This window comes from Phalacrocorax aristotelis, chromosome 4 (genome assembly GCF_949628215.1).
Source record: "Phalacrocorax aristotelis chromosome 4, bGulAri2.1, whole genome shotgun sequence".
NCBI classification, from domain to species: domain Eukaryota; kingdom Metazoa; phylum Chordata; class Aves; order Suliformes; family Phalacrocoracidae; genus Phalacrocorax; species Phalacrocorax aristotelis.
The window spans coordinates 40,049,931-40,076,582 of NC_134279.1; the positions used below are offsets into that span (position 1 = coordinate 40,049,931).

At 40.5% G+C, this 26,652-nt stretch overlaps 1 protein-coding gene and 1 long non-coding RNA gene across 6 annotated transcripts in view; one reads left to right on the top strand and one right to left on the bottom strand.

The window, feature by feature from the left end:
- Nucleotides 1-8,504: 8,504 nt before the first annotated feature.
- On the bottom strand, nucleotides 8,505-9,728 carry LOC142056934 (uncharacterized). Its single transcript, XR_012660482.1, has 2 exons — nucleotides 9,500-9,728; nucleotides 8,505-9,213 (listed from the first exon to the last, which is right to left on the bottom strand). It is a non-coding gene; the product is annotated as an uncharacterized LOC142056934 (long non-coding RNA).
- Nucleotides 9,729-9,798: 70 nt separating this feature from the next.
- The window catches only part of KLHL2 (kelch like family member 2), a 59,382-nt gene continuing 42,528 nt past the window's right edge, over nucleotides 9,799-26,652 (top strand). For 3 of the 5 annotated variants that reach the window (XM_075091067.1, XM_075091065.1, XM_075091068.1), the window contains exons 1-4: nucleotides 9,832-10,000; nucleotides 12,961-13,086; nucleotides 17,480-17,586; nucleotides 22,132-22,253. In XM_075091067.1, coding sequence (XP_074947168.1) covers nucleotides 9,978-10,000; nucleotides 12,961-13,086; nucleotides 17,480-17,586; nucleotides 22,132-22,253 — 378 coding nt within the window. In that variant the 5' untranslated portion in view covers nucleotides 9,832-9,977. Of the gene's footprint in view, nucleotides 10,001-10,805; nucleotides 10,883-12,960; nucleotides 13,087-17,479; nucleotides 17,587-22,131; nucleotides 22,254-26,652 lie in introns of those variants that run through there. The other 2 variants (XM_075091069.1, XM_075091066.1) reach the window with 2 other exon arrangements.

The window sequence follows — 26,652 nt, forward strand, 5'->3', positions numbered from 1 at the left end:
TTTTGTAAGGTGTTCTGCCTTGCCAAGTAGTTAGCTTGGCAGGTGTGGTCTACATCTACACAGATCTGATACACATCAAAGATAAGGGTGGTTCAATAGATCAGTCTGAATCTTGATTGCACGGTTTTCACAAGAATGTCGTGTGACTGCCAGAACTTACCATCTCTGTACAGCTATACGACCTACCTGCATAGTGCCTTCGTCTGAGCTTTTGCTCAGCTTGAAAAGCATGAAGTCATTGCCATTTGTTTGTTTTGCAAGAAGCAACAATGTTGGTGTTCTGGTTAACACGTCTGTTCTGGAATAACCAGAAATGCTAGCATGCAGTGTATTGTACCTAGTCACACAGCCAGGAAGCTAAGTTAATGACAATAGCTAGAATATTGTTTTTTAGGTTCCTATTGATTAAAAATACTTTATAGTGGTTTATTTTTAAAAATAATTAAAATAGCATTAAACTTTTTGAAGAAACAAAAGCCCCCCCAAATCAAAACCCAAGTCTTTTACAAAAATTAGTCATATATCATCTCGTGTTGTGTAGCTGCTATTGCTTTCATCGATGACCAAATAAATTGCTGAACTGCACATTTGTTTCTTGTTTTCCTACTTTTTGTTTGTTTGCTTACGTGCATGCTTAGGAAGGGACCCATGGTTTTGTCCTTTAATCTGGGGAGGTTTGGATTCCAGTTTGGCAAGGGTAATATTTGAGGGGAAAGAGTAAGGGGGGAAAGAGATATAATAATAAAATATGAAGGGATTTAGAAGAGTTGTTCAAAGACTTAAGAACCAAGGAGCCAGAAATCATGGATTTGAGTCATCACTTGGATACCCAAGCTCAAACAACTACATTTTTTATTAGCATGATAATTTCAGTTGTGGAAGTACTCCTCTTGTTGCCAGTCTCTGTAAAACACTATCGGCTAGCTATAATCTTGGTTTTAGCCTGTTTCTTCAGATATCTAGTACAGTCAGGTGAGAAACACATACTTCATCTATATTGTATCAGCAGCATATTACTTAAAAAGTGCGCAGAATTGCTGCTAAGTAGTTGCAATTTATCTGTGCTTGTTCAGAGATAATTTTCCAACAGTCTCTGTTTAGAGATTTAGAAATTTGGTCTGGTGTATAATCCATTACTGCAAACGGCTGTATACTTACAAAACACCTCTACTCAATGGCTTGCACCCCTATACACAGTGTGTGTGAGACATGCCTTTAGACAAGTGTTTGAGACAAAATCAAATAAAATAAGTTCTTCTAAGCATAGTTTTAGAATCCTAAAGTCCCAGGAAGTTTGCATTTATCAGCATACATTGGAATATGTATAATTTTATATCTAATTGTAAGTATTGTTTCTACTGAATGGAAAATGAAGTGGTCTCAATGTGTTACTGAAGAGCACAGTTGGGGGAATATTACAAGTTTAAATATTTGAAGTGCATAAATATTTACTCTACGCAACACCAGTTAGCATTTTTAGAAATATGTGACTGCCAATTTCAACTGGTTTACCTGAAATAAGTATATAATCTTTATAGTAGTAATCTACCCTTGTTCTTAGTAGATCACCCAATCTGTGTTTTGGTTTTGATATATTAATTACTAGATTCACAGGTAATTTTTATAGTGAGAGGCTTTAATGATGTAAGTAACATTTTAATGAACCAAGATTCTCTTCTGCTCAATTCCTGTTCCATCCTCTGGCAGATTTTGCATACATTGTCATTTTAGTGCATGTGACTTGCAGGTCTGCTCTTGAGGGCCGATCCTGTGCTGTGGAGTCTAAAACAGATCAAGATGTTGCCTATTCTTAAATTACTTCCTCTGCAACTTCATCAGTAATGATAAGGGTACGATAAAAAGTTGTGGTATGGCCCAACAATGCCATGCTATGTTGTCCTTATTTCATAGAATCATAGAATGTCCTGAGTTGGAAGGGACCCACAAGCATCATCAAGTCCAGCTCCTGTCCCTGCACAGGACAGCCCCAAAATTCACACCATGTCTCTGAGGGTGTTGTCCAAGTGCTTCCTGAATAGCAGCAGGCTTGGGCCATGACTGCCTCCCTGGCGAGCCTGTTCCAGTGTTCCGCCACCCTCTGGGGGAAGAACCTTTTCCTAATATCCAGCCTAAACCTCCCCTGGCACATCTTCCTGCCATTCCCTTGGGTCCTGTCATTGGTCACCAGAGGGAAGAGATCAGCGCCTGCCCCTCCTCCTCCCCTTGTGAGGAAGCTGCAGGCCATGATGAGGTCTCCCCTTGGTCTCCTCCAGGCTGAACAAACCAAGTGACTTGCGCTGCTCCTTGTATGGCTTCCCCTCTAAACCCTTCACCAACTTTGTGGCCCTCCTCTGGACACTCTCTGGTAGCTTTGTATCCTTAATATACTGTGGCGCCCAGAACTGCACACAGCATTTGAGGTGAGGCTGCACCACTTGCCGGCTGACCTTAAGGAAATCTAACATAGGTTAGATACCCAGGATTAAATCCTATACTTAGACATAGCCTTTTCCATATCAGTAATAATTACAATATTTGGGACTAACTTTCACAATTGTATCCTCACAAAGAGGCCTGATATGTACTTTTCTTCCTCTGAGTTTTATATAAAATTTGACATGAATGGAAACAGAATTGGGCTTACAACCTTTTCCACATTCAACTGTGAGGTGTAATTATTATTACTATTTCTTATTCATGTTGCAGGTACAATTAGTACTTAAACTGTATTCAGCTCTATGTAAAGAACACAGCCTCTGCTCTGAGAATATGGCGTTGTGACAGATCCTAGCATGACTAAAAATAAAAATGGGAAGTGAAAAGGTAAAAATAACAGTAAAGACAATTTTATTTGCATGACTTCGTTGTAATAGTCCTGACAGTCATACTGCAGTATGCGTAGTCTATATTCTAACCTCAAATTACATACACTTCACAGGTACTTGTTTTATTTCAGGATTCTGCAAGTTTTTAAAATCCTGTGGCCATTAAAAACCAGTTCACTGCTGAATACTTCTAAAATAAAGGAACCTTTCTCTCCATGTACAGTTTCAGATTTTCACATCGTGTAAGTGTAAGCTTTTTGTAGTGAACAGCATGGGGCTGTAGTCATGGAATCAAAAACTGCCACTTGCTTTGGCTTCATAAATAAAATGCCCATTAAAATTTTATGGCCTTTAAATGCAAGCTATTGAAAGGAGAAGAGCATGACACTGGTATTAATAAAAACTCTCTTTCACCAATTATACAAATTTGAATGCTGGAGGCTTAGCGTGGTCATTGGTTAATTCAGCTAATCTATTAGTACAAATCATTTAGCAAAATGTCCTTTGTGTCCATAATGAATCCCAGAGATAGGACTGATGAAAACAGGTAGATAAAAGCTAATACATCTGTAGAGAAAGAATTTGGACTGCTTAATGCAGATGAGGTAAAGGATGTAACGGAACAGTGAACGGAAAAATTGTGAACAACAGAATGGGCACCTTGCTTACTTTTCTAATCCTACTGGATTTCCAGCTATATTCAAAAGCAAATAAGTTTAGTTTAAAGAAGGGATACAACTCTTGATTTCATATTTGTTTTTAGAAATGTACACTAGAAGGAGAAATCAAACTCTGAAACAGAGTATCACAATGTATCTTATTTACTTTGCACTAAAGATGAGTTTGAGAGTTTTAAACAGTTTAGGGCTTAAGCAAATGCCTAATTTGCAGGGTGAAGAGTTTTCCCTCTGCAGAGTAATTTTAACTATGGATTTTATCTCCTGATTTGCAAAATCACATTTCTGTTTATTATTATATTATAAAGCCATCACAATATGACAAGCATTTACCTGAACTATATAAAAGGAAATGCAAAGATGTTTTGGAAATTAGTTGGGTTTAGGTTATATACCATCTAGGCTGATCTTCATTGAAAAAGAGGAATATTTGAGATAATTTGCCTCAAGAAAACTACTGATAAAATTAAAATAAAGACACAGGATGAAATATCAAGGAAAAAATAGCATCCCCCCCAGTTCTTTTTCCATTTTCTAAGTATTTTTTCTGAAAATCATATACTGAACACATTTGCATAAACTAACTTATTAGGCTGTATGGTTAAATATTAGCATTCTGGCAAGGTAACTGGAATATTTTAGATTCTGAGGATACCTATTTTTCCCTGGTATATCAGTCCAGATCACAGTGTTCTCCTTTTGCATAGGAAAACTGGCAAGAGACTTTCCTGATGCCAGTGAAAACTACTCCAAGAACACTGTGACAAACTACTCATTGTATGAGCATCAGCTTGTACCAGAATTATTGGAATAAGCCTTTTCATACTTTTATCTTTGACTTAGATTTCCCCTTAATTTTTTTATTTAACAGGAGTCCAATTTTACTAGACATTCTCCATAGTTAAGTGTACTGATCCTGACCTCTTTTCTTAATCTTTACAATGAGTTTGCAATACCTTCTAGTGTTTCTTATCCACCAAAAAAAAGATAATTCCAAGCAAGGATTTATTAAATTTCTTGAATAGCAGCACGATATGCTTTTCACTTTCTATGAACAACTTGTCAGTGCAAAGTTACATGCAGTAACTACACCTCTGTGATTGTTACTGTTATGACTCCCTGAATATAATCTTTTAATGTTTTAATGTCTTTGATTTCATTGCCTTTTTGTACAGCAAAAGAATTTGTACAATGTATGAACTAGATCCCACTTGCTCTTTCCCAGTCTACAGCGCTTTTCATTTTCATTGAATGCCCCCACAAGTGCTGTAGACTCTGCAAAAACTGTTCCCCCAGTCTTACTTCTATGCGTACGAAACAATAAGTGTTCAGATTGATTCTTTCATCAGGCTGTGTCACTTTTCACAGCGTACATTGCTCCCAATTTCTGTTCTTAGGTAAGCTCAGTATATGCATGACTACATGCAAATCGGGGAGCTTGACGACTCTTTTGCTGTAGGCCAACCACAGATAGCAAACCCAACTTACCAGGATGTCTCTGTGTGGTTGTGCGTCCGTAAGCGCTAGATGGCAGTACAGCAATTGCATAAACGCAATGTGTCTTCGCTGTACCTGTTCTCAAAGAGTTGTGTAACAGTTGATTGAATTGGTTAGGACTATCTTATAATATTGCTGTTAGAGTGTAGAATAATTATGATGGAGCAGAAGTACGCTGACTCTGATGGACTCGCACTGATAGGTATGGTACTATACCTTACAGTTACTGTAAAAAATTAGAAAACTAATTTTGCTTTATTTTTCAAGAAAATAGTGTTTTGACAAATTAAAGAAATACGACTGAACGTAAGAATAATCTACACTCTCTTAAAGTAAAGTGATCAGGAGAAAACCACCAATGATCGGGTACCCTAAACAGATTATCCATAATGATATATTCTTTGCAAATCCCTTTTTTTTTGTTTTGTTTTGTTTTGGTCTAGGCTGTACACAAAACCTGTGCAGACTTATTTCAGTGAGGTATCACTCTGTGTTGAAGGGTGGAGCTCCATCATCAGCTTTGCCTGTAGCTGATTGGGGTGGTCCAGCTTTCCCCAGGAAATCCCTGCTGTGGGTTTCTGCTGCTGCCTTTTCTTCTTGTCTAAGTTATTGCATGGCTACAAGGTGAAGTCTAATAATTTCTGATGGGTTTTCTGCTGGTTCAGGGAATGGAACCTGCTCAGTCTGGAGACCCAATTGCCTCATCCAGTGTGCAGGAAGTAACCTAAGTCTGAAAGTAGGAGCTGGTCCACCTCTTCCACAGTTACCTCGAGGGTACACCATACATGAAATCAAAACCTTCAAAGTACTGGGCCTCAGACCTGCTCATCAAGGTCTCTACTTTGCGTCTTAGTAATTTTCACTGCTAATATGAATCAAAGACATGACCTACACTTGCTTCCGTTCATAATGCTTGCTTGAACTAGGACTTCCTTTTTCTGTGGCACTAAAATGAACTTGTACTCTACAGGAACACTGCACTGCTCAGCACCGATCACAAGGATCTGACTTCTCCATTGAGTAGAACTCAGAAGCTTCATACTGTTTGCTTTTTATCTGGCCCTTCTTTTGCAAGACTAGGGTTGAAGTATTTAAAGCCTGTATACTAGACTGGTACCATAACAAGTCTTCCAGGAAATTATACCATGTATGGTTTTGAACAATGAAAAGCCAGTTCCTGATTACTTATTTTCATCATCGTATAAGGTCCATGAACTTTACGGAATAAATGTTACTGTTCACCTGTTTCATTAAGTACGTATCATTCTTGGTGCTCCAGCAACTGCTTACACAGAAGAATAGTGCTAGAAAAGACTAAATATTTTTATCCATGCTTAATTGTATTTAACTGATTTTGGTCACAGTACAATTTATTTTTGATAGCAGCTGCTTTGCTATTCCTTATTTCACATTTCCAATTTACATATCTTATTTTTTCTCTCTGCCTACTCTCCAGTACATATTCCTCTGCAATCTGGTCCCTTCCTCAGTCTGCTGCATGCACTTTCTTGCTTCTCTTTTTCACGTTATTTTTCAATGTAATTCTTCTTAACTGCATTCATGTCCTTAGCTCAATGGCTCTCTGAAACTTTAAATATTCCATTCTTCCAGGGAGGGAAAAAAAAAGTCTCTTACACTAGAGTAAGGCTTCTTAAGATTAGCTAATGCTGGATTAATGCTGATATTAGTGCGTGGACAAAAGAATGCAGTAATAGCTAATATCTGTGTTGACCTCAAGCCCTGTCGTTAATTCCACGTAGGTCCTTGTGGATCTATTTAGATGCAGGGGCCTTGGTTGTATAAAAGTCTGTTGCTGGATGGTAATGTTACCAGGGGTGAAATGCACAGGGAAAAAAAAAAAAGAATGTGTGCCCTGAATGATTTTGGATAAAACCGTACTTATTTTTACATAAATTTTATACATAAATTACCCACACCTAAATTCAGTAAGATACAAATATAATGGATAACTACTAACAAAGGGAGGAAAGACCTTGTTTGTCTGTTTGAAGCAATAGCTATACAGACAGGTGCTTAAGTATTAAATTCTAGCCTCTTCCTTTCTTCTTCCTTTTTCATGAAAAGAATTCCAGCCTTAGCAGCATCTTCTCATAAGCATTCTGCCCAAACCATTAAGAATCGTTGGCAGCATTCCTTTGGAACTCTCTGAAACAAGTGGGAAAGGACGAAGAGTTGTTACCGGGCTATCCTGAACAGGATAGAGGGATTTCCTCAGCAAATGCAGTGACTTGAATTGCTGCAGCATAAACAAAAATGGCAGCTGTTTCATCATAGTTAAGAAACATAGCCTATTTCCTTTCAAAACTAGATGTATTGTGGTTTTAGATACAATACACACATATATAATTTTTTTTCTCTAAATAAATAAAGAATAGTTAGGTTTTTTCTCTCTAAAAGTTCTTTTCTAAGAAATCCAAACATTGTATTTAAAGGGTGTGTTTTCTCATGGTTAGGTATATAAGTTGTTTTGCCATAACCACATAATGAATTTTGGATACAGTCATTTTTGTTTCAGCTGTTTATGATTCCTTTCAGGATTACTGAAGCACAAAGACATGATTTTAGAAAAAATATAGAACCTTGCCCTATTTGTGTTTCTTTTTGATGTTCTCCATCACAGTAGTTACTTCAACTAACGTTAAACATTTGGCTCAAAAGCTAAAACAACGCTGCAAGAAAATGAGAGAAGTCACTGGTTGGAAATGCTTAATGTTCACTTAAGAATGAATGTTATTAAACAGTTCTGCCATGTTAACAAGGGGCAGAATCTGCAGCTGCCTACATGCTTGCAGGATCTATATGTGAGTAGCACACAAAAGCCCTTGTCAGCTTCCAGACAAGTTTACAATGACTGTATAGTCTAATGTGGACCCTTAAACACAGCACAGTCTGTTACTAGCAGGATTCACTTTGGTCTTCTGTATCCGTAAAAGCTAGGATCCTTGTTGTACAAAGTAACGCGTTCAGGAGTCTAATCTAGGATATAGAAACCTGAAAATACGATGTGACAGTCACCAGCAACTCTCTGACCTACCCAGGCCAGACCTGCTTATGAACTCAGAACTCGCTGACGCTGTGACACATGGAGCTGGCTGAATTTTAAACCTCCATTTCAGAGCGCATTATTGCTAGCTGGCCCCTTCGGAGCAGACTGCCCTGCAAGGTTTTGTTGCGTCTTTCAAATCTTCAACAAGTAGCTTGTCTTCACCAGTGGAACACAGAGGCAAATAAAGTTGTCTTTTACGAAAAGACAAAGTCAGAAGTTATGACGTACAGACTTTGTAAAAACAGGCACTGACAATTAAGCTAATTTAATTTAGAATATCCTCCAGTGGAAACTTATTGAAAAATTTTGAAGTGTTCCCAGATCAAACATCACAGTGTAGTGAAAGAGGAATGGTTAACTGAGAAAACTAAAATGGCATTTTCCAAGCAAGGAATACTACTAGAGATTGGCAAACATGAAAAAAGAAATTAAAATACATTTTGTTTTAATAACCTATGATTTTATTAGAAACATTGGTGAAGGCTTTATGTATCCATCTAGAATATTCACCCGAAACGCACCTGCCACTTTCTGTTTTGCCTTCTACTTAAAATGTGTTGGTGTCAAACTCCTCTCACCCTGAGAAAAATAGTGTTGGTCAGTTAGTGACAGATTTATCAGTTTTAGAGTTCCTTTGTCATTATCAAATCTCTTAGTCCAGTGAAGATGCACTTTATTTTTACAGACACTATCAGACTTAAATACCTGAATTGTGTTGAGCTTGCTAAACACATCTTCCACTGCACAACCTTCTAAAATTTAGAAGTAACATGCAGGGGTTTAAGTACAGTAAATTCTTCTCAAGTGCCCCAGGTCAGGAGTTGCCTGCGACTGTGTGACTAGAGACAGGAGGGCAGCTGTTCTGAGAGGCACAGCCGCTCTTCTGCTGGGCTGGATCAAATAAAGGCGGACGAGATACAGCAGGTCACAGTGAACTGGAGCACTGGCGTTCAACTGCAGCATCCCTCTTCTCTGCCCCAATGCACTCTGGGCTTTGCTTCGGCCCCTGCTCGAGCTGCAACCACCTGCGCCAGCTGGTGTCACGCCAGCTCCTCGCCGGCCTGGGGCCAACTTGCGTGGTGATGCCACGGCGTGCATCTGGGGGTGCGTCTCCTCACAGAACAGACCTGTGGCTGCTTTCTGTTTCCTAAAAGAAAAGAGTCCTGGCTCCAGGGCCCAGAGCACCTCTGCGTCCCCACGCGAGCGCCCCAAGCCATCCTCCCGGGTGCCGAGGACGCCCTGGCTCGGGCGCTCCGCGGGACCGTCCCGGCGAGGGCAGCTCCGGAGCGCCGCTCTCCGGCCCCGCCCTGAGCCACCGCTCTCCTGGCGGGTGGGAGATGGGCGTCGGGGTGCCCCAGGACCGGGACCGGGGCCGGGCACAGGCTCGTCCCCTGGAAGGAGACGCTTCTTCCAGCAAAGGGAGCAGCACCGACCCTCCGCCTCCTCCCAACGGCCAAGGGGAGAGCAGCCGTCCGCCCCCGGGACTGGGCTGCCCCACCGAGCGGCGGCGGGCTGCCCCGCAGCGTGGGGGGCACCCCACGCCCTGCCGGAGCGGGGGCTCCCGGCCTGGGGCGCCTGCCCGCCGCAGGGACCCGGTCCGCCCGCGGGGCGACGGCCCCCCGCACCGGGCTGGAGCCCGCCCGTGCCGGGGCCGGGGGCGGGGCCGGGGGCGGGGCCGGGCCGCGCGCCCGCCGCCGCCGCGCCTGCGCGCCGCGGCCCGTCCCCGCCAACGCCCTCCCGCGGGCGGGAACCCGGAAGTGGGCAGCGCCGGCGGCTCCCGGCGGGCCAGCACCGGGCAGCGGCAGCGGGGGCTCCGGCGGCACCCCGCGGCGGGGGCAGCGGCGGCTGGCATGGTGCTGGCGGCAGCGTGCCGCTCCCGCGTTGCACGGAGGGAGCCCGAGCGGAGCCGCGATGGAGATGCTGCTGCCGCCCGTGTGAGTGCGGCGGTGGGGCGGGCGGGCGGGGAGGCTGGCCGGCTCCCGGAGCCTGGCGGCACGGAGCGGTGCAGAGCGCTGTGCCGAGCCGAGCCGTGCCGGGGGCGCGGGGCCAGGCCCGGCCGCGTCGCAGCGAGCTACGCTGCGGCGGCGCTCCCCAGCCCGGCCGGCCCCTGGTGCGGCCGGCCCGACCCGGGCCCCTCGGCACCGGCGGGGAGCGGTGCCCGCGGGCAGCCTCTGCACCGGCGGGGGGACAGGGACCGGACCCGGACCGGGACCTGGCCGCGGCAGCGTGGGGCAGGGCGCTGTCGGCGACCGGCGGCGGAGCCCGGGGGTGGCGGCTGATGCTCCGTGGGCCGGGGCTCCCCACGCTCAGCGCCGCCGCCCGCGGGCTCGGGCGGCCCGTCGTGGCGGCCGTGGGGCGGGGGAGCGGGGCCAGGGTCCCCGCGGGCGGGCAGGGCTGCCGGCAGCCCGCCCCGCCCCCCTCCCCCCCCCGCGCCTTCCCGCTTGCGGGAACCGGCGGCTGCTGCTGCTTTTTCTTGCCTTTTTTTTTTTTTTTCTCCTCCTCCTCCTCCCTCCTTCTGCTTCCTCCATATGCGGTCCCAAATTACTCCCTGTTTGACTCAGCAGTCGTGCCCATCACACTATCGGTTTTCTGGTTATTTAGTTAAACATCTTTTTTTAGTAGCAGCACACTAGGCGAGCCGTGTATTTCCAGCTGCACTTCAGTGGGGTTCATCCAGTATTTTATATGCTCCAGTTCAGCATAGCTTCATCACATACCTTCAGGAGGCTGTGATTTCAGGTACGCGGTCAGTGAGGCCCTTGAGAAGAAACCAAAGGGAGCCAGTTGCAGACAGCTTTGACCCAACTGGTGAAATGGTAAGAGAGACTCCAGTAACTTCAGGCAGACCAGCAGCTCTCAAAACAGAGGGCATATGACTGACGGTTTTGTGGGCTTCATTACCTTGAAACAAAGTCATCCTTTGTGACAAACTGATGAAACTTCGGCAAATGAATTTGCACTTTGTAGGAACTCCTCCATCTATCCAGGTTGCTTGACAGCTCTTTACAGGCAACTCTGACCACTTTTTTTCTCTTGCATATCTGTATGGGATGTGTATATAGGCTGTATACCTGTGCACATCGTTAGTATCTGATGCATTGCTTAGAATTGTAAAAAGGTGCCATAGAAGAAGTGTTCTTATCTTGGACTTGATAACTCAGTGCTATAATTAAAAGTAGCGGGGTCCTTTCCTCACAGTTACTCTTGGTGTTTTTAATGTTTCCTGAAGTCACCGATTTTTGTGTATATTTGTTGAACGCCGATCACTACGTGTCACATAATTTAGAAAAGTAATATTCAGTCTAAAGGAGTTTACTAGAAAGGATTTTTTTTTACATCCATACAGCAGCATATGTGTGTGCGCTGTAACTTGTTACATGATTTTTTTTTCGTGATTGATGCAAAATTGCTGTCTGTTATGTGGCCCCTTTCAGTAATGAGTTGTACCATTTTCAAAACTGAGCATGAAACTTTCAATTCATAGCAGTTTCATGGTACAAAGTAATAAGCTGGTAGTGGTTTGGGTTCTGTAGATGGACCTTACTTTGGTAGCCAGTGTTTTACAGAGACCTTTTCTATTCCTTTGTTGCTTGATGCAGTTTCATGCTGTTTTGTTCTAAAATTTTGTAGCTAGTTCTGGAATTGTGAAAAGTAGAGAGAACCAACTACTTTGCTTTGCACGTTGTTGTAGAGCACAGAGTTCTAGGTTAAAATCTTAAATTATCGTTGAATTTTTCTTTTAAGCTTCTTTAGACATGTTCAGGTAAAAAATTTTAGGTATGGTAGAAGAGAGGCTTGAATTATGGGAGTCAACACATGCATTCAATATGACTATTATTACCTGAAACAAGTAAGATTGAGTTTTCATTTGAAATCAGGTCTCTGATGTACCAAGCGCAGCTGCCCAACAAAGTGACTTCAGTGACTCTGCTTATTTCTAGCTCAGAGGTTCAGGAATATGGTTACAATAGTGTAGGTGAAAACATCACCGATACTAAGCATTTTCAAAGTACTGCAACAATGTAATTTGCCTGACAAGAATAACATTGTGATTGTAAACACCAAACTCGTTGGCTTGGTTTAGCACTGGGTGAAAAACCCACTTGCTGTTTGGATAGTCCTAGTGCCTGGGGGGTGTACATAATCATTTTCCTACAGAAGTTAGTGTCTACAGAACTTGGCTATTTCTTATAGAACGAGGTAACTAGCTAGTGATTTTTCCACACTGCTTAGTTTTTCTCTTGCTATTTTGGGTGGGTTTTTGAGAGCAAGAAAAACTAAGAGGTTGGTCAGTTCTGCTTTTCAAAGCATTGAATGGATCTGCAAAACTACCCGTCTTTTCTCATACTCACCTATGTCTCATGCTGCTGCTAAGGAAAGCCTGGACAATTACAGCAGGCATCATGCAGTCTTCCCATCAGGGATGAACTGGGAGGTGTGTGAACCAGTAAGGGAGACCCTGGCGGAAGGGCAGAGAGTGGCTCTTGCCTCGCAGGTGGTGAAGGCATTGAGAGACCAGGGTGATGGATGCTGTGTTCTGCCATCGATCTGTATGGGCACCAGGCTAAAAGTTCCTGAACCTCTGCTTCTCCCCTCACTTCAGGGCTTACTGGAAATATTCTAGGGCATCATCTTCATGTTTTCCTTAGTGGAGATTATTGTTAGCCCTGAGTGCCTCTGTCAGCCTTGCTCATGTTGGCCACCAATTTATCGCTTCCTTGGGAATTCTACCTGCTCCTCCACACTGTTGGTAAAAGGGAAACCAAAATTGCTTGGAGTAAAGAAGTTGAAGTGCAAATCTCCTCCTCCCCAAGATGAAGGTGGGGACAATAAGAGTGACTGAGATTAGACAGAAGTATTAACTCTCTTCATTTTTTTTTCTCTTTCTTTCTAGATGTACCAAACTTTGCCATCAGAAGCCCTTGGATCTGAAAGATGATAACACCGAAATTCACTGTCCTGTTACAGTAAATCCATGGCACATGAAGAAAGCTTTTAAAGTTATGAATGAATTAAGAAGGTATTGCTTCACTGCATACATCTGCCTGGAGTCCATAATACGTTTTTACTTTAATTTGCATTTATTGAGTTAATAGTTTGTTTATTAAGAACATGCAATTCCAGAAGTGTAGCTGATGAGAAGGATTACATATATGATAAAGTGATGGCTGAATGATAGCCATGTGATGATAGCTGTAATGTGTGCAGTATGCTTCTGCCCCTCATAAATTAATCAAAACTAGGTTTATGAGACTTGAAAAATACTTAGAGGTTGTATACAAGGAGTTACAGCTACTGATCCTGTCTTGTATGTAGTTGATCCTGGATAGATGAAAAGTGACTCTTTAGTTGAGCCTGAGGCTCTTCGTATGCCTGTTGTTGAGTTTTGTGGTAGGCTGTGAACTGGAAAAATGTTAAAATTTTCTAGTCTGGAAACATAGGTCTCAGTCTAACAAATGTAAACCAACTGACAGTACGCTTTCTTAGTTATCTTTTACTTGCCCCTGGGAGAAATAGATGAACTCCCAAATCAAATGTTAAAAGTAACTTTTCTCAATAAAGTTTTCTAAGACCTTGAGTAATACTACCATCAGTTTCAGCAAAACTGGGGAACTGGTGCTGATGCTGTTCTTAGCACCCATATTGATTTATTTTCTACATAAGAGTAGGTGAGATGGTGTTGAAAACTGTGACAGCTGGTAATTAGAGCTCACAACCGAGCTCTGGTAATTAGGACTCACAACTATCACTGACAGTAATTCAGCTTTATAACTAACAGCAACAATTGAGAAATCAAATAAATAAAACACTACTTTAGCATAGACAATACTGGAGGGTATGAAAATCCTGTAGTCCTTTGTTATTTCCCATATATGATTAAAAACTGGAGAGGCTTCACCTGAAAAAGACAGCAACTGATACCCTATTAAACATGCCTCTGCCTTTGATCTTCACTGCTCCGTGTGGGTAAATCTTTAATACTGTGGTTGATACTGTGATCAGATCAATGTGTTTATCTGGCTGTGACAGTTTGTTCTGTACTGGAAGATTGGAGAAAATCATACCCTGACAATAAATGACTTAAATTCAGCTCAAAGACTTCCATAGTCTGAGGATGATTGGATAAGAACAGAGACTATTTTTCTGGTATGTTAACAGACTGGTTACCTTATGCTGGAAGGGCTGATACTTGTTGCTTTACCTTAACTTACACCTTTGGCTTTTTCAGGGATCCCAGGGACCAGATTCAGTGTCTTAAGGAGTGTAATATGGCTACTGGCTCTAGCCAGGCTCTGACTTCCTAAGGATGGGCAAGAGTTTAGATGAAGAAACAGTTTCCCAGAATGAATCTTAGAACAATTTTGGAAGTCAGAAGCCTTACCTGTGTTTTGTTGTGTTGAGGAAAAGATACACGGTCTCCCAGTAGAGTGCATTGTTGAAGGCCATGGATTATTTTGAGAATATACTTTGGTTTCCATGGTTACTTAAGTTCGAATTGCTGTAGAAGCAATTTGAGCAATTTTGTCTTATACATGTATAAATAGTTAAAGTTGGAAGAGGAGCAGTGCCATGCAAACCTTAACTGTAGTTCTTATTAAATAAGGCAGTTGATGCAGCAGCGTTTACTGTTTAAGCTGACTACAGCTTTTAAAACTGTAAATGCTAATTAGATAAGATTATAAATGCTAACATTTGCATTTATTTGTTTGAAATAATAAACTGAAGTATTTTAGAAATTTTTCAGACTTCGTTACTCTAAATGAAGACCTAATATAAATCAAGTAAATAGTATTTTCATTTTTATTGACTATACTTTTAAAGTGGGCTCTATCTCCGTTCTTTTCATTAGGTGTAGCACAGGCAGGTATTTGCCAGAGATACACTCTCCAGAAGGTAGATAACTGCTAAAGAAATCATCTCCTTAAGCATCTAAAATATATTGATTTTGGAATGCTTAAGTCTCTGAGTTTATATTACATATCTGGCTGCTGTCAAGTTGCCTGGTTCTATTAGCTCATAAGAGGGGTTTTCTGTGCCTTCAAATTTTGACAAATTTGAGTAATTTTGTCCTTGTAACTTTTGTCATTTCATTACTCACCATCACCTCAACACTGAGTCACAGAGATCATTAGGATAGTTAATTAGCTCTTGACATATGAAGAAATTACCCTCTGATGCCTGCCTATCTTCTTCATTATAATTTGCTTTTATCACAATGGAATTTGACCTTACCTATATTTAAAATCCCATTCTTACAAACAGTTTACCAAAATCTTTTGAAGATGTGCATAATGACCTTTCTATATATAAACCAATGAAGAATACCTGCAAGCTGGTAAACAGTTATTGTTCTTAAACCTATACTTTTTTGCCCCCCCCCTTCTCATTTCCTTTACAAAGATGGTGTACCCCCCACAGCTCGGTTCATTTACTCGCTCTATACAAGCAAATTAGTACAATATCACTTCAGAATGCAAACTTTTCTGAGATAAATTGGTGTGCCCTCATGAAATGAAGGCTCTGAGTTGCCGTGGAAGCCACAAAACACTTGCAGCAGAGTACATGATTAAGTTTATAAACTTGTTTCTTTCTTTAGTAGTTTATTTAGCTTGTCAGCTTTGTAGTAACACAGCACATTCATCCACCTAATGCTGTTCCAGACTACCTCTAAGTTCCTGTGTCTCTGCACAAGCAATGGAATGAATTAGCTGGAATTTTGCATTGATGTAATTCTTTTGCTTCTGGCTTTGTTATCTTTGGTATTTCTGTGCAGCTAAGCATAAAACCTTTTGTTCCTGTTGTCAGGGTAAGTACAGGTGCCTAAGAAAGCTGGGTATCTGATGACCTCTTACGTGCAGCTTTCTGTTTTAATTTTTGTGTAATAAATGTAATGGTTTTCAAGCTCCTCTGAATTGTGTGTTTCATCTGGGTACAGTCATTACCTTATATATCTTTTTTGATAATAACCATATTGCAGGCTAAGCTTATGAGATTCGGATAGTTGCTGTAGGTATTAAGAGCTGAAAGCAGGAAAACGTTTTAATGCCAGGGTTGCAATATAGCCCCAAAGCTTAGTTGTGGCCACCAAAATTTTTGGGGTGTGACCTCCACAAGGCCACCTTACTTGAAGCTGCGATCAAAGAAATCGGATGATTGCAGAGGCTAAGAGATCTCGGAGTTTTCTTTGGACTGAGATGGATACCTGAGCAGTTTGTCTGAGACCTCTAGCTCCATCGGGGCAAAATGCAACTGCTCACCCCAGTCCCTACTACAATGGTGTGTGGTAGTTGCAAACTATCAGAAAGTCTGCATCTAACTGCAATATATATTCAGGAAAGATAAAAATTTATCTTTCCAAAAGTACTGACAATCAACATCACTGAATTGATGTACAACTCTAGCTCCATTCCTAAGGAATATGTTTTGTTAAACTGTACTTTCCCCTCTTCCCTTTGTTGCCCTGGCTCTGAGTTTTGTGGATTGTATGCTACTTCTACAGGGACAGTGCTAGCATGGGAAGGAAATTAAAGGAAACTGTGGCTCTGGCTATTTAGATGCTGGGAAATTACAGCCTTTTGGTGGTGTGGTGGTATGGTTTTCTCTCCCCTTTTCCAGCTAGAAAATTGGATTATAAAGAGTACACAGTGTGGTGGGTTTAACTGGAAGAGGTATATCCAGTAGCTGTACACTGCATTGGAAACACCTGTATTAGGAATTATGATAAATGAGATGTTACTTTATTGCAACAGAGGAGGGAGGAAATGTGCATTACAGTCACAAAGCATGATAATGGAAATGGATGTAATGAAGACAAAAAGTCAGGCAAGATATGAAGTTAACCATAGTAAATGATAAACTGGTTAGAGTGGAAAAAACAATTGCTATTGTGTACATGGGCTCTGAAAAAAAAAATGCTTGAAAAACAGTAAACATGGAGGTGATCGAGCAGTGATTTTGAACAATTAAGTAGGCATGAGCTTCCAGTGTAATGTGACACAGGCATCACAACTGAAGTTTGGATTCTTTGTTGTCTGTAAAGTCTTATTTCTTACCTCAAATGTTTTAGTGTTTATGTATATAAAATTCTTTTTTCTTTCTTAGTTATTCTTCCAGTGAGAAGGTTTATAAATTGGGCTGATATGAGTTTTGGTTATTCAATGCAGAAAACTTCTGTGTAAGAAATCACAATTCAGTAGTTTGATTTTTAGAAATTTCTGTGTACCCAAGGACCATCTGTAATCCGACTGAGTAATAGTCATGTGGTTGTGTAACGCATTTAAAAACAATGCTTCATCAACGCTGTCTGCCTGCCTCTTCTGAGGGCATGGGAAAAGAAATTGTGTGTGATATTTATACACTTTTCTGTTGTAGTTTACTTATGTGAAATTGCCTTCTCTGGTATTTCCAAATAGTCAAAACTTGCTGTGTGATGTGACGATAGTAGCTGAAGACATGGAAATTGCAGCGCATAGAGTTGTGCTAGCCGCCTGCAGCCCCTACTTCCATGCCATGTTTACAGGTACCAAATGTTTCAATACTTACTATGCTCTAATCCAATCCAACTGTATAAAGCACAAAATTAAATTACTTTTGCTTTTTAGGATCTCATTTAATTTTTAGATAAGCCAATAGGAACATTTGCGTTTCTCAGTGAATTTTTCAGCAGTCTAAGGACATACTGGCAACTTATTCTTTGGTAGCATGATGAATGCTTTAAAAAGTCTCATTTAAAGAATTTTATATGTTAAGTAAGCCAGGAATAGTAGAGTTGTCATACCCTTTAAGGCTCTAGTGATCTCACTTGTCCAAAAGAAGGTTAAAATAACTTTCATGTGAATTTTGGAGTAAATTATGTCCTTTAACAACTACTGCTGCTATGTTCTTCAGACCCCGAGTACTCTAGGCGGTTGGTAGATATGAAAGCTTCTGTGGCTTTGGCAGCCTATAGCTGGAGTGCATGTTTCGGTATTTTTAGGGTAATTCTCCATGACAGATGTACTCTGCATCATTGCCACAGCTTTTCTGTGCAGGCTTGATTCTGCCTCTGCTTGCTCCATGCTGGCCAAGTTACAGCTTTGCTGCTACAAAAGGAATGCTGAGGGCTTGCAAGGCTAAGATAGGTTCAGGTTCATAGGAGCCTCCAGCTGAATTCCTGTGCTGTGGGTTTAATTCCATAATGGTTATAAATCACTTTGAAATCACGTGGAATTCAGTGTCAAAGTGAGAATGCTACTAAATGCATGTTAAAAATAACTTCTGAAGTTGTCTGTTCCTTCTCAAATCTCATGCCAGTTTGGTAGTTAACACTCACTGTCTGAAATGAAAAGAATTCTCTGTGGCAAATTGCTTCTGACCACCTCCTCAGGTGGAGGCAGAAATGTGACTCTTGGCCTGCCAGTGTACAAATAAATTGGAGTTTCAATAACTTTAATTGTATACAACTGGAAGATTGATGAAATCTTAAATACTGTTGTGTCCTGGGGAAGCAGCTGATGTATTCTTGATTTTGCATACAAATTTTTTGACACAACCAAAGCTAGAAGTGGAGTCACTGCTATCAGCAACAGTGCTTTACAGTTGTGTGTAAAATTAAGTATCTATTCCTCTAGTAGTTCTTCAAGTTTGCATTTGTGGTTGAGACAAACACTCCAGGTGACTGATACATTCTTTCTTAATTTTTACTGCTTTCTTGAAAGTTAGAATGAAAACAGATGCTTCTACAGTTCCTTTTCATCACCTTAGTAACAGAAGCCTTTTACGTTAGTTCTGTATTAAAGATTAACTGTTGTTGACTGTCACACTGAAAATATTCTTCACTCAGAGTATACATTTTATATTATGATCTCTGTGGCAGACAAGACATTTCTGCTTGCCCCAACTGCCCTTTCTGAGGAGAGGTTTACGACTGGTTAGGAGTGCCAGTGCAGTGGTGTGTGTAGCCACTCTCTAGATGGAATTGCTGAAATCTTGGTCCTTTCCTTGCTTCAGTCCCATTTAAATTTTTTTGCTTGTTTTATGTTTTTAGATGTAGGTCATCTTTGTCCCCTGGTGCTGGGGGACTGGGAATGCTCACCTGAATAATGGGTAGGAAGAGTTTAACCCATATATCTGTGGCAATATTTGTGTAGTTGGTGAACCAGTGCAGTGGGAGCTTAAATAGAATTCAGCTGTGGCTTCAGGATTTATCAACAGATTTTATGCTAATATCATAGGCTGCTTTCAGTAGGGCCCAGCTGTGGTGTTGGTGCATTTCAATCATTCCTCACAGAAGAAATCCTGAAGTTCATCATAATTGTTATCTCCAAGACCCCTGCAATCCACACTTCTCAGGTGGATTTGTTGTCTCATTCACTAATCTGCAAGTTCAAATAAGCAAGTTTGATCCTTTAACCGGCTGCTACCAAATGGAAAAGTATCTTCCTCCACCCAGAATTAAACAGTGACTTAAAAGACAGTAAAAAAAATTGTGCTCTTTATGCTTCAGGGTTACTTCTTGACTGGAAATTAGAAGCTTATATTTGAACACATCTTTGCAGGTTACTTGCATCTTTCTCTGAGTCATTAGGTACTGACTGCTATGCAGAACGGGGTATGGCATTAACTGAGATCAAACCCTCTTCTGGGGATTTTTTCTGTTTCCACCTGTTGTGATGGTAGAAGTAGCCCCATTGAATACTGAGGGGGGGAAAAAAAAAAGGTTGCTGCCATTCAAAGTTAGTAACAGTTACAAGCAGATGAGAAAAGAAAGATTAAACATTTGGGACTGTGTTACCAGGAATAATTCTTCCTTCTGTATACAGTGAAATTCTTCAGAAATAGGTATTGTGATAGGAATTAAATATGCTTAAATGATTAGAGGAAAGAATTATAAAACATCAGTGAAGGGACACTTCAGTGGCCTTGGGCCTGACTTAGGACAAGGTTTAATTTTCTCTTCTGCCATGGCAGTCATCCTTAGGAAATTGCCTGCTCTCTTTGCTTCCATTCTCCATTTGTAAAATTCTGTTTTAAAAAAAAAAAAGGCTTCCTTATATTACTTTGTGAGGAGCCATATAAGCTTTTTAGATAGCCCTTTAGTAACTTCAGCTCAGCTAGTACTCAGCTGCTCCTGCCCTGGGAGGTTGGATCAGCTCAACGCTTTCCTTTCTGTGCGCGCTTTCTTGTCACGAACAACTCTGTGGTGCAACTTCCCAGTCATGAACCATGTTCTTCAGCAGGTTGAATTCTAGACTGAGACTGCCTAGCAAGTGAATCGATGGTTCCTGCTTATGATTTGTCAAACAAGTCTGGACCACAAGAGGACTGATTTAGAGTTGTAGTAAGACTGCATGACCATTTAGCATGAAAAGTAGAAGCAAGTCTTTGTTTTTGGGGTGTGGGGTGGGTTTTTTTTTTTTTGTATATTCTGGGCTCTGTTGTTAAACAGAGAAGGTCCCTACCCATGGCTCTGGAAGCCTTGACACAAAATCTGAAAACAAACCTAATGCGCTTGCAGAATATCAAACTCTCCCACACACACAATTTTCCCAGAGGACCACCTCCACAGCAGCTTGCATAATAAATAACTTGCAGCATGCATGCTCTGAAGATCAATAGGTTTAATCTGTGTCAAACTAGAAGTAGAAATTTGGAATACAGGGCCCTGCGGAGAACACGCTGCAATCATCCTTCAGAGGCGTAGGGATATGTTTCAGAAGAGCAGGTGAAAAAAGAAAGAGCATTTTCCCAGTTTTGCTGGGTTTGATGTAGTTCATCATCATTGCTTTCTGCAATGCTAGCAGCCTATGCTGCTATTAAGTAGCAGTACGTTGCTGTAGATGGTGTGTTCTGCACTTCCTACCGCTCAAAGGGTTGATTTAGAATGCCATTACTTACCCTTCAGTTCAAAAAAAGCATGAATAAGAATAAATTTCTCAGTGATGATCCTTTTGCCAAATGCACTGGATAGAATGCATTGTTTGGCACCAATCCTGGAGACCACAGGGTAACAAACAATGAAAATACATATGCAATTCATAAGGGAGTATCAGCAATGATATGCATCTTCTGATTCACTTCCCCATCCTGTCTGCTTCTGTTGTATACATGAAATTTGTTACCTCATCAATACCCTTATCTCTAAATGCCTAGGGGAAAGAAATAAGAATATATCCAATATAGAAGGCTAAGAAATGGATGTATCCAGAGCCTGATATATAGTCTTCCAAAGTCAAAGATGATACATCTACCAACATAACTGGTTAGTTCATGTTTCGCTTCCCAGTGCAAGTCAATGCAAAAAGGGTTAAAGCTCTGAGATGACCGGGTGTGTGGTTGGTAGTCATGGACAAGGTTATAATCATTACTTCAAAATGTATCTTTGGGCAGTTATTTCAGATATAAACAAAATGTTGCATTTTGAGAAACATAATATTTTAGAAGGCAGAAGCTATTTTGCAGGCCTTTCTGTGAAGATCAGTTGTGGCATATGGCCAACATGTCAGCCTCCACAAAATGAGATCCAACAAGTTTTCCCTTGCTTACCATTTTATCTTAGCTTGAGTTTTAACTGTTAAATCAGATCTGTAACAGAGGTGAAATTGCTAAGGGAGTAATAAGTAGGCAAGCAAAGAAATACGTATGTTAATTCATCTGTGGGGATATAATTTTTCTTTCTTAAATAAAATGACTCCAGACTGCATTTGGTATACTCCTCCGATTAAGAAGGTAATGAAGCTAGAGTATTTTAATAGCTTGCTTTGCCAGCAAAATGTTTTTGTATGCATTTGAAGAGTCTTATTTAGGTCTGATAACAATATTTTCCTGATATTGAATGCTGGAGAAAATAGGCCACCTGCGGCAAAAGTGTTAACCCGGGTAGCATTTGCATGATGGGAACAACAAAGTCTCCCTCTCCCGTGGGAGGGAGAAAGAAAAGAAATTGAATTATTGTTATTATTAAAGTTGTTTTACTATTACAACTGCTCATACGCAAAGTTCTTCTGGCAGGAGCAGTTACTATTAAACTTTTATATATGTGCTTTATTTCTATCTAATTTACTTGACTAATAAACTGTATTTGTAGGTGAGATGAGTGAAAGCCGAGCAAAGAGAGTTCGAATAAAGGAAGTCGATGGCTGGACTCTAAGGATGCTTATTGATTATATTTATACTGCTGAAATTCAAGTTACAGAAGAAAACGTGCAGGTAAGAGCGAGAATATTTTCTACAACAGAAGAGGTAGTGTGCAGAGTCATTTATTTTGTCGGTGTGGTTCAACTCCAACATGGGAAATCTCATCTGCAAACTGGAATTTTTTCAGACCTCTTGCTTACAAAGCAAGTAGTCATGCTGTTTAAATTCTGGGTCAAATTCAGAGACTTTTGAAAGAAATGAAGAGTCAGCTGACTTTAATGGACTTTGCAACCAAACCTTATGTAATACAATAAAATACATGGTCTACTCTGCCTAAAATTAATGCTGTCAGCCACCTCTGTGCCACCCCCTCTCTGATACTTTAGTGTGATTTACATGAACAAAGTAGATTTGCTCCTAAATGTGAAATCATGTTCTCCAATTAAGTTGTTCTGTTTATTTTAATATATTTTTTTTCCTGCTAGCCTGCAGAATAAATTACTTTCTCCTGCTCAGTCTCTGTACCTTGCCAGTGGCCAGTTGTGCAGAAAATTTTAGGTACTGCTATTTTATTTTTTTTAATCAACCAGTATCTAGCATGAAGATCCGCCTATCCCGCGCAAACGGAACTAATCAGTTTTTCTAATCAGCTGTACCTTAAGCTGAAACTTCAATGAGAATAAAACAAACACAAGCTTAGAAAACATAGCTTCCTGCCCTTAATGTTTTCTAACCACAGATCCTGAAGATGGACAGGGTAGATTTTCCTTCCACTATCTTTTGAGATTTGGCATAGATTTTTGGTAAGTTTAAAACTCGTTGCATGGTGGGTGATACATTTAGTTCTCCCGTTTTTCTTCTTGTTCCTGTGCCTTTGCTTCTTCTCTTGCCCAATGCCAGATTACTAGCAGTTACTTTGCCGCTTTTACGGGGGACACCACCATGTTGCTCTACTTGGCAGTAAAAACTTCTGTTGTAATTGTATTCTGAAATTAATTGCTTTTATTGGGCATTAGGCTGAAATTAGTAGCTTTTTATTGGCTGCTGAATCAGATTGGGTCACTGCTAGTTTTAGCTATACTCGACTGAAGGCCTAGAAATGAGAGAAATTACTAACTTGAAACAAAATATCCTATTACTAAACCTTCCATGTCTCAGGTCATACCATAAGTCTTTTAATTCTGCAAGATTAATTTCTTGTCACCTGCTTCTTAAGGAATTGTTTACTACTGATCATAGGTGTATGTAGTGAAAAAAACTGTCTGAAGTTATATTGTATTTTGCTCATCTGGGGGTTGCACAAACCTCTGTATCACTGTGGAAGACCTTGAGCAAAATCCAGAGGTGTCAGAGATTCCCTAGTAGACCTCTTCTTGCTTGATCATGCTGGATTTTCATCCTTAAAGCAGAATGTTCTGTTTTGCTGACATACCTTAATTACCTTAATTTTGTACTTCTGATGCATAATACCAAACTGGCAGCCTGCTATGTTTTGGCTGTAGGTGCTGCCTGGGAGGGTGCATTTTAGCCCATCGTTGGTGATACTGACTCTTCCATGTTCATGGGGAGGAAAAGTCAGTCTTATGCTTCTTCCCCTCATACTGGACTCATTAAAGGCCAGAAATCTCTAGGTTTAAAGCTCTTGAGTCTGATAAGGCTTTCATTTTCATGGCTTCAGATTATCTGTCTGAAGAAATATCTAAAGGCGTTGGGGATGGTAATATAAATAATGCAGTCTTGTGAGTCATATTACAAGTTTGTGGTTACTTGAGTACTGAGAAGATAGTCAAGCTTTTAAGTGGATTTGGATTTATTGCAATAAAGTTGTACTTCATTGTTGATACTGAATATACTTGTAGTATGGTTGGTAATGAATGTAAAGCTACTCTTTGCCACTTTCATCCTTCTTGCATTATTAGTACTAGATATATACTGTTTGTTAGCATTATGGCAGAACCAAACACTATGGGTAAAAGCAATGCACTAATGCAAGTCCTTATGTTTGAAAGCCAAGGTGGGAAAATTGTTCCTGTGAATTTCTGGAAACTTAGAAACCTAGCACAGACTGTCAGGCCTTAGTTAAAACTCTATAAACAAGTTGCGTGTTCTTGAGATTAATTCTAGCTCTTAACTTCTTGTCTATATAACAAGTATTGCTAGAAGATATTGTGAAATTTTGGTAATGGTTAAGGTTTTATCTCGTAGGAATACAGAACCATGAATGCTTAAGATGCCATGTAACATTGCCTCTCTAACTTTTTTTATATTTGGGCTAATGTGCTAAACAGGAGCTTCAGTTTATAGGTAGCTGGTTATGATTCTTATTCTGATTCCTTTCATGGGATTTCAAGTGCATTATTTTGTGTCTTCAGGTTATATATAGTAAGGATTGCTATTGAATTAATTTCTAATATGTGATACAATATTGGTTTGAAAAGGGTGTGAGCACTTCATGTTTAAGTAATGCAGAAATACTAAGTACTCCTTGGTATTAACAGCTACATTGTATATTTATGAATCCTAATTATAAATTAATACTTAATAGTATAGCCAAGCTTACTGGTCTTTCTCAAGAGGGGGGTAATTATGAGCTTCTTTCATTAGTGTCTTACTCGATCTAGATGTGGACAGGAGATTGCTTCCTTACCGAGCCTTCACAGCTTCTGAATAAAAGGCGTTCATTCCTGCTCCCCACTGTCGTGTTCTCACTTGTATGTTTTTGGGCAGGGAGGGGAAGGTGTAGAAAAGTCAGGTGTGATCATTGATTAACGAGAAAAACACATTCATGTAGTGCATAAACTATTGACACGGGAGGCCCTGCGCACTGGTTGTTATCACTATATTAGTTAAATACAAAAGAACATTTGTTCTTTTCTTCAGTTCTTGGCCCAATAGGTCCCCCCCAGCCCCCAGTGGTAAAACAGCTGGTGTATGAACATGATGAATGTACATTCTTGATTTTCTTCTGGTATTTGTCCTTCGTTTAGAAGGAGTTATATTATCATTCGTCTCTAATGGCACTCACTTCTCATAATGCTTTACCAGCGTTTCTGTCATATTTACATATTATGTCACGTTTTCAGCTCTCTGTTCTTCCTTTCTATTTTCCTTTTTTTTTCCCAGAAATTTAATTAAATGTCAGACTTAATGCAATGTCACATGTTTCATGTTTTAAGAAGGGAGCATCAAAGTTAATGTTTTCAGAAGGCAAATCAGCTTTCTTGCCCATCAAAATTTTTCATTTTACATATAGGTATTAACTACACACAGTGCACAATGTGGGAGAGTTAGTTACTATAAGAAGCTCATGCGTGAGGAACTCTCCCACACTATGCCTATGCATTTCAGCACATATTTAATCAGCCTTATACCTCGGGCCTCTACTGAGCACAAATATATCAGAGAAGAAATTCCTGCAGTTATTCACGGGCTGTGGATTTGTGGGCTTTAGAGGTCAGCCTGATAGAGGGTGAGTGGGATGTAATTGGGGTAAACATGGGATAAAATTGGTTGTGTGCCTTTCTTATTCTGTGCTACAGTTCTCCGTTCCTGTAGTTGTGCTGATACAACTGTTTGCTGGACTGCATTATAAACCACATCACTGAACTTATTAAAAAAAAAACCCCAAACACACCACTCCTTTTCCCCTTGCTCCCCCTCTCCCTCTCTGGCCTTTTTTTTTTTTTTTTTTTGCGTTATTCTTAACTTGGATCACTTCAAGAATCTGGTTTATAGCATGGCCCTGCCAGCTGTTGTGCTCATACACAATATTGTGAGTTAGTGTATTGAAGTGTGGGAATGTACACCTGTGTTGGGAGTGGACATTTCCCTGCTGCTTGAGGAAAGCATTACATGTCGCTTCACTTTGGACCTACCGATAGACATGCTATCTTGCTTTTGAAAAAGTATGCATGAGAGATAACAGAAGAGAAAAATCACAAATAATCATATTTTACAAGGTTCTATCCCAGCATATTTTTCCCTTTAAAGAATTTTGTTAGCTACAACCAACAAAGTCCAAAATCCTGAATAGGATCCGTTTTAATATGTATTATTTTTTGTGTTAATTTCCTGAAATAACTCAAGAACGATGTTTGCATAGTAATAAGCATATTGTAAACGCATTAACACACAATATGTTGCATCTTTCATTTGTAAATCTTATTATTCATGCAGATTGCCATCTAAAGTATAACAGACACGATTCTATTTGTATGGTGTCACAGGCATAAGAGTTGACACAACATTTGATCTGAGGTGCTGTTAAACAAGGTCTGAAAAAGCAGCTGGCTTTCCTAAGAAATCCTCAAAAAAGAGGATCCTCATGTTGTCCAAACTTTTTACTAAGGCAGTCATTCTACAATACAATATTTGGTAACACGGGTTTTGACTATTTGTGCTGCATCCCATCACCTGTAGGGTCTACTGGTTGAACACTTTGCAGGGTTGTTGAATCCTGAGAAGTCCTCTA